Source organism: Oncorhynchus mykiss, chromosome 12 (assembly GCF_057628025.1).
Source record: "Oncorhynchus mykiss isolate SJ-2025 chromosome 12, ASM5762802v1, whole genome shotgun sequence".
NCBI lineage: Eukaryota > Metazoa > Chordata > Actinopteri > Salmoniformes > Salmonidae > Oncorhynchus > Oncorhynchus mykiss.
This window is the reverse complement of record NC_143033.1, coordinates 7,442,963-7,451,457: the sequence shown is the minus strand read 5'-3', so window position 1 is coordinate 7,451,457 and position 8,495 is coordinate 7,442,963. Positions and strand designations below refer to the sequence as shown.

General features: G+C 41.2%; 1 protein-coding gene across 3 annotated transcripts in view; it reads left to right on the top strand.

Moving 5' to 3' along the window:
* The first annotated feature begins 2,167 nt into the window (after positions 1 to 2,167).
* Positions 2,168 to 8,495, top strand: part of LOC110536895 (one cut domain family member 2-like) — a 44,101-nt gene continuing 37,773 nt past the window's right edge. The window contains exon 1 of one of the 3 annotated variants that reach the window (XM_090191615.1): positions 2,168 to 3,515. In XM_090191615.1, coding sequence (XP_090047741.1) covers positions 2,393 to 3,515 — 1,123 coding nt within the window. In that variant the 5' untranslated portion in view covers positions 2,168 to 2,392. Of the gene's footprint in view, positions 3,526 to 8,495 lie in introns of all 3 variants that reach the window. The other 2 variants (XM_036936727.2, XM_090191616.1) reach the window with 2 other exon arrangements.

The window sequence follows — 8,495 nt, the reverse complement described above, 5'->3', positions numbered from 1 at the left end:
GGATGTAAAGTTATTCTGGAGAATAGGGATGTAAAGTTAATCTGGAGAATAGGGATGTAAAGTTAATCTGGAGAATAGGGATGTAAAGTTATTCTGGAGAATAGGGATGTAAAGTTATTCTGGAGAATAGGGATGTAAAGTTAATCTGGAGAATATGGATGCAAAATTAATCTGGAGAATAGGGATGTAAAGTTATTCTGGAGAATATGGATGTAAAGTTAATCTGGAGAATAGGGATGTAAAGTTATTCTGGAGAATAGGGATGTAAAGTTAATCTGGAGAATAGGGATGTAAAGTTATTCTGGAGAATAGGGATGTAAAGTTAATCTGGAGAATATGGATGTAAAGTTATTCTGGAGAATATGGATGTAAAGTTATTCTGGAGAATAGGGATGTAAAGTTAATCTGGAGAATAGGGATGTAAAGTTATTCTGGAGAATAGGGATGTAAAGTTATTCTGGAGAATAGGGATGTAAAGTTATTCTGGAGAATAGGGATGTAAAGTTATTCTGGAGAATAGGGATGTAAAGTTAATCTGGAGAATATGGATGCAAAATTAATCTGGAGAATAGGGATGTAAAGTTATTCTGGAGAATATGGATGTAAAGTTAATCTGGAGAATAGGGATGTAAAGTTATTCTGGAGAATAGGGATGTAAAGTTATTCTGGAGAATAGGGATGTAAAGTTATTCTGGAGAATAGGGATGTAAAGTTATTCTGGAGAATAGGGATGTAAAGTTATTCTGGAGAATAGGGATGTAAAGTTATTCTGGAGAATGTGGATGTAAAGTTATTCTGGAGAATAGGGATTTTGAGAAATCTGGGTATGGTCGAGAAGAGAGCACATGGGAAGTGGGAGAGAGATAATGTATCATACAGGATGAATTCAGATTTGAATAACACAACTCATATATCCTGAAAAAGATTATAATTGTTATATTTCTGACTCAGATCTACTTCAGAGAGAGAGAGAGAGAGAGAGAGAGAGAGAGAGAGAGAGAGAGAGAGAGATATCATTTGGTCTAGTTTTCAGTGATTGAAGGCTATCTGCACTTTGTTTGAGCATGTAACTCTTGCTAAAGAGGGCAGCAGGTAACCTAGTGGTTAGAGCGTTGGGCTAGTTGCAAGATCGAATACCTGAGATAACAAGGTAACACGTCTGTCGTTCTGCCTCTGAGCAAAGCAGTTAACCCACTGTTCCTAGGCCTTCATTGTAAATAAGATTTTGTTAACTGACTTGCCTAGTTAAATGATGGTAAAAATCGTAACTTTGCACTTGCTATGTTGTTTTGCTCACCTATATATTTGGTAAAATTGGCAAAACAGGAGGAATGTGGACATGATGATGACTATAGCTCTACAAATATTACGTATTTGTTGATTTATATAGGCCTAACCTAAATTGTCCTTGTGTTTTTTTAGTAGTACATTGATATAGATTAATGCATGGTTGGTTTTCGAACTTGAAAGAAATGCATTTTACTGCGCACGTAACGTTACAATTTGAAACACCATAAAAAAGCAACCTCCGGTGACAACCGGTAGCCTAGTATTTAGCGTATTAAGCCAGTAACCGAAAGGTTGCTAGTTCGAATCCCCCAGCTGACAAGGCACTTAACGCTAATTGGGTTTTTATAACGACATGCTATGACCTCACTCTAAGGGGGCGTTGGGGTATGCCAAAAACACATGAAAATTGACAAATATAAGCGCCACAGACTTACATGAATATCAGAATAATTTAATAATTGATTAATCTAATTCTGCACCCACTGGTCGGTAGCCAGTATGTTCTTGTAGGCCTATGCAAAAAAAAAAAAAATCAAATAAGTATGGCCCAATGTTGACCATATACCTATTTAACCCATGCTACCAATCAAGTCTCTCACTGAAAAGTGTGTCTTGTTAAACTATTACAGCAGAGGAAGTTGAGAAGACATTTATACTTTCTGACAGACTCCAGATGCAAGAGACGCGTATAAATCTCTACCACCCTTTATATCTGACTTGCTCTACGCGTAAAAAAAAAAAAAATATGGGAGAAGCAGCCAATGAAATGCCTTTGTTTGAACCAAGTAGCGACTCTGGGTGGTCAGATCAGCCGTCCGTAACAGTGAGTCCCCTCCCCCGCCAGCGGGTTAGGCTGTTCGTTCAGCAAGCCCATCCTGGACAGCTCCTCTTGCCTAAACATAATACGTAGGAGGAGGAGAGGCTCGGACATGGATCTAGGTAGACTCAGCACTGGCCCGTCTGATAGAGAGCGGAATTGTTTTTAAATGTAAAAAAACCAACAAAAAAAAACAAAACGAGAGGCCTTAGGGAAAACAACACGAAGGAAATACCCATCCCGGCACAAAACATAAACTAGATCAATGGACTGAATGAGGGCTGAATGAAGACTGCTTATAACGCCTATCGATGCCTGGCCAAGGATCTGGATGCCTACGCCATGAACCCAGAGATGACAATGGACAGCATTGGCAATCTGCATGGCGGACTGAGCCATGACCAGGACTTGATGAACAGCCACAGCCCCCATCACAACCGGAACGCGGGGGCTTCTTTGCGGTTACATCAGGATCTGGCTGCTGCATCGTCGCGGTCCGCCATGGTGTCCAGCATGGCAACGATTCTGGACGGAGCCGGAGAGTACCGACCAGAATTATCGCATCCGCTCCATCACGCTATGAGCATGCCGTGTGATACATCCCCACCGGGGATGGGTATGAACGGCACATACACCACGTTAACTCCACTTCAACCGTTACCCCCCATTTCAACCGTTTCGGACAAATTCCACCATCCGCATCACCATCACCATCACCATCACCACCAGCGTCTCTCTGGGAACGTAAGCGGGAGTTTCACGCTGATGCGGGACGAGAGGGGTTTACCAGCAATGAACAACCTCTACAGTCACTATCATAAGGACATGACCGGGATGGGTCAGAGTTTATCCCCCCTGGCCAGCAGCCCTCTTGGCAATGGTTTGGGTTCTCTTCATAATACACAGCAAAACCTCCATAACTATGGCACTCATGGGCACGACAAGATGCTAAGCTCCAACTTCGATGCCCACACTGCCATGCTGTCCAGGGGTGATCAACACCTCTCACGAGGCCTCGGTGGCCCCACGGCAGGTATGATGCCGCATTTGAACGGGATGCACCACACCGGGCACCCGGGCCACTCTCAATCCCACGGGCCTGTGTTGGCTTCCAACCGGGACAGACCGCCCTCCTCCTCGGGACAACAAGGTAACAACTCGGGGCAGCTTGAAGAGATCAATACCAAAGAAGTGGCGCAAAGGATCACAGCTGAACTGAAGCGGTATAGCATCCCCCAGGCTATATTCGCTCAGAGGGTGCTGTGTCGCTCGCAAGGCACCCTTTCAGACCTCTTAAGAAACCCCAAACCTTGGAGTAAACTTAAATCTGGAAGGGAGACCTTTCGAAGGATGTGGAAGTGGCTGCAGGAACCCGAGTTTCAGAGGATGTCAGCCCTACGGCTTGCAGGTAAGACAAGGTATCCTCAATAAAACCGACCCGTCTCTGCTGATGTTTGTTGTCTGTCTGCCTGCCTCTCTGCTAGTAGTCAGGCTATAGCCCTGCACTAAAATACAGTTCAGTATCTATCTATCTATCTATCTATCTATCTATCTATCTATCTATCTATCTATACCTCTCACTGCTGAGTAGGCTAGATAAATTACATTTATTTCAAATTAAAGTAGTAGTATTGTTATTAGTGATCCATAATAACGATGATCCCAAAAAATCAAATCAAAATTAAACCAATTCTCGATATCAATGACAAGGTCAAATGATTTCTCTCTAATATTATTTATCCATGTAATAATAGGCTATTTATGCTACTGATATTCTAGCGTATAGGCCTACATTGGGGGGGGGGGGGGGGGGGATTCTCTTTTAGTGATGAGCAAGTTCTTCTGATGAAATGTCATGTGTGGCTTTATTTTAATGTCGATATTAAATGATTATAAGCAGATAGATTGGACACACATTTTTAAAAATGTGCAGCACTGAAAAACAGCACCAGCACCTAATTTGAAAATCCCCTGAAAAATAGAATAATTATACACAATTTTGCCGTTTGTTTTTATGGGGGAGGCCTTTCAATTCTTTATACATACATGTGTGTGTATACATATATGTATACACACACACACACATATATATATATATACAATTGTATTTTTATTGAATAGACATATTTACACCTGGAGTAGGCAGGCTATTAATACAGCTTACGGAATATTGGGCAAATACATTGCTATGATTTGTTCTGTGCGTGTTCCCTCATTGAGGAGAGAGAAGGGGACAGAGACAGACAGACAGACTGACAGAGAACGCTGTTGATTGTGATGAGGTTTTTCCAATCAAAGCCTGGGATGCGTTGAAAAGCGGGTAAATACATGCATGGTAGCCTTTATAGTAAGGCTGGTGCACCCTCTAGCGAGAACACGTGGAACGACGAGACGGGCTTTCTTTTGTTCCGTCCAAGCGAACAAATGTACCCTCTCTGTAGTCGGTTCCCTTTCAGAATTGATTGTGGATTGCATTTACTGAGGTTTCCTCTTTTCTTTTAGTTCACTCTTCTCACAATCGTACAAAAAAATAGTGTTTAAATACACTGTACATTCAATTAATACACTAGTCATTTTAAGCAAACAAATATTGCCTATTAGTAATGGCAAAGTATTTTTCACAGATTAATAACTCAATATTTACTATCCTAAATGTAAACTATTACAGACGTATAGGCTGCATATTTATGTGCGTAAGTATAGTGTGGAAAGTTGACTGTTTTGACTAAATCGAGGGGGGATGTTGCCTGATGGAGATGAGGTTTGGAAAGGAAGATCAGACCAGCTGCGAATAGTGGATCAATATTTCAAATTCTGCGCATTTTCTAAAAGGATACGATTCAAAATTGCAGCCTGCTAAAAAACTGTACGAACAAAACAACTACACCATCAGATGTCATTTATAGATACAATACGTATTGTAGTGATTAGAACAACAATAGGGACATTTTTGAAGAGGCTATAATGCAATGACTAAGAATGTACGGATGGAAAGATATTAGGTTGCTCCATGTCGTCATCTGTCACATATTTTCCTTCCGCGATCAGTTAAATGCCATGACTTCATGCAGCGAACGTTGAAGGCCGTTTTAATATTCACAGGAGTTAATGGAGCGATTGTAAACACAATGGACACCATGACAACATCAACAAATATTGCCTATACCATTGGTTAGCTTTAAATGATATAGGGGAAAGGCTTTGCAGACTTCCCTTCTTCCCCGCAGCAGCATCATTCGTTTACAGAAGGCGGTAACTCTGCGGCCAGGCAGCTCAGGGCTTTTGGGGGAAGGTATTATGTGATCGGCTCGGTGCGAGGCAGCAGCCAGGGAATTGAAAAGAAGAACAGAAGCTGCAGAGCGCGCGGCTCAATGAATTATTGATATAAATCTCGGCGTGACCCACAGCTCGAGCACAAAACGTCACCTTGTCGTGGGTTAACCAGTTAGGCAAAACGTGGAGCAGGGCGCGAGGCTTTTGTTCGCTGTTCGTTGTGCAGATTCAGCGGGTGTAATAGAACAATTACGTCTATAAATATCACGGATTGAAAATGATAAATCATAAGATTATGTAAAAAAAAAATGTGGTTGTAAATGCGTAATGTTTTTCTCTCCAATTAGTCAGTTTATGTCAAGTAGGCCTACATTAATATAGGTTTATTAATAGTCAATGGATAGTCAATAGGTATTTAGGCAATAACCACAGTTGCAGTAGCTGTTGGTCATAGGCCTATAGCCTACTAATTATTTGATACAACAGCTCCTAGGCAGATAATTGAACGGGTGCCCTTTCTCTGCCTGGTTTCAGCGGGGAAAATGGCCTTGTCACAGCTTTATTAGTTGTAGTCAAATCAAACGTGACACTTGACTCAAACTTATTCCACCGGCACTCACACTGCTGCATGTAATCAGGCATGTCCTGGTCCTGGCTGACATCTCCATGTGCCTGCCACGGACCCGACAACATTCCCGGTTACAGCTAGCCGAGCCGACGTCATTGATATGCGGGTTTACAGTCCAGCTGAAATAACTTGACAAAAATAAATAAATCACACAGGACAAGCGTTATGATAGAATTCTGGACTGTTGAGATTGAACAGGTAGACGTTATTAAGCCTATTCATAATTAACGAATGAGTGGAATTATATGCAAAATAAACAAATGAATAGGCCTATAAACAAATAAGAAACAAAACTTGGATAATAAATGCACCCTTAACTATAGACGATCGAAAGAAAAAAAAACGTAGGCCTATATTGCTTTTATTTCGAAAATAAAATTATGAAAATCTTTTTAAATTAACTATGGTGTTTGTGACGTCGAAATTATAGTGATTTAGGGAGAAATATATTTAACACTATAATAATTTCTACATAGAAAAATACACTCCAATACCTCTACCTCTTTTGTGAAATTAAAACCATATAGACCGAATGTATTTCGCACAATATTCCTCTGGCGTCACTGTGAAATTAGACCCAAGCTAAAATAGGCCATTGGAAAAAGCAAATATTCTATGTCACATTTGACATGAAATTACGTTGTAGGAAAATTATGTTCATGTGATGTACTTGGGCACAGTAAAAACAAAGAAGAAGCGGGAAACATAACTAACGAAAACACACAGGACATTTTGTTTATTGTCGCTCCTGCCATTCTGTCCGTTGTGCAGTTGTCACTTTTTCCCAAACAAATCTGTTAGGCAGTATGGATGTGGATCGATGGCGATAATCTCCACAAGATTAAAAGGGCATTAATGCCGGCAACAATAACATAAACGTGTGGACCCAGTTCGCATTGATCTGTTGAACCCGATACGGTAGCTGTTCCAGTAAAGCTGATGACGCAGGCGGGGTTTTACCTTCTTCCCAGCACTGGAGCGACAGTATCTCTGCTGCCCTCTCTCTCTCTCACAACACCCACATCAACAGCCTCAGACCAAAGACTGAACCTGTCTGTTGATTTCACACTTTAGTTTGAGAAAAACTGAACTGAAACGTGTCTGAGATTATTATTCATTGCAGCCTAAAATTCTATGTTTTATATGTGATTTTCCTGGTTTTTCAGGCATAAATTAATTGAGAGTGGCAGTGTGTGTGCTATTCTAGTTTTGGCTTAACTGTCAGTTAGCCTTGATGTTTGTAGGAGAGCACTCATCCAGAAATTATTGATAAATTAAAAGTCAACATGATCATGTGCTTTATTGATTTATATATATATATATATTTAAATCTATTTTGAATAATGAAGTATACAGTGTATAAAGTCTACAACCTAATTCTAAAATTGATAATATATATTTTTTAATTCATCAATCTAAACACAATACCCCATAATGACAAAGCGAAAACAGGTTTTTACAGATTTTGGCAAATGTATTAAAAATAAAAACAGAAATACCTTATTTACATAAGTATTTAAATTCATTGCTATGAGACTTGAAATTAATCTCAGGTGCATCCTGTTTCCATTGATCATCCTTCAGATGTTTCTACAACTTGATTGGTGTCCCACCTGTGGTAAATTCAATTGATTGGACATGATTTGGAAAGGCACACACCTGTCTATATACGGTCCCACAGTTGACAGTGCATGTCAGAGCAAAACCAAGCCGTGAGGTTGAAAGGAATTGTCCGTACTCTGAGACAGAATTGTGTCGAGTCACAGATCAGGGGAAAGGTACCAAAAAAATGTCTGCAGCATTGAAGGTCCCCAAGAACACAGTGGCCTCCATCATTCTTAATGGAAGAAGTTTGGAACCACCAAGACTGTTCCTAGAACTGGCCTCCTGGCCAAACTGACCAATCGGGGGAGAAGGGCCTTGGTCAGGGAGGTGACCAAGAACCAGATGGTCACTCTGACAGAGCTCCAGAGTGCCTCTGTGAAGATGGGAGAACCTTCCAGAAGGACAACCATCTCTGCAGCACTCCACTAATCAGGCCTTTATGATAGAGTGGCCAGACGGAAGCCACTCCTCATTAAAAGGCAGATGTCAGCCCATTTGGAGTTTGCCAAAATGCACCTAAAGGACTCTCAGACCATAAGAAACAAGATTCTCTGGTCTGATGAAACCAAGATTGAACTCTTTGGCCTGAGTGCCAAGCATCACATCTGGAGGAAATCTGGCACCATCCCTATGGTGAAGCGTTGCAATATCATTCCCGGGAGATGTTGGAGACTAGTCAGGCTGGAGGGAAAGATGAACGGAGCAAAGTACAGAGAGATCCTTGATGAAAACCTGCTCCAAAGTGCTCAGGAACTCAGACTGGGATGAAGGTTCACCTTCCAACAGGACAACAACCCTAAGCACACAGCCAGGAGTGGATTCAGGACAGGTCTCTGAATGTCCTTGAGTGGCCCAGCCAGAGCCTGGACTTGAACCCGATCG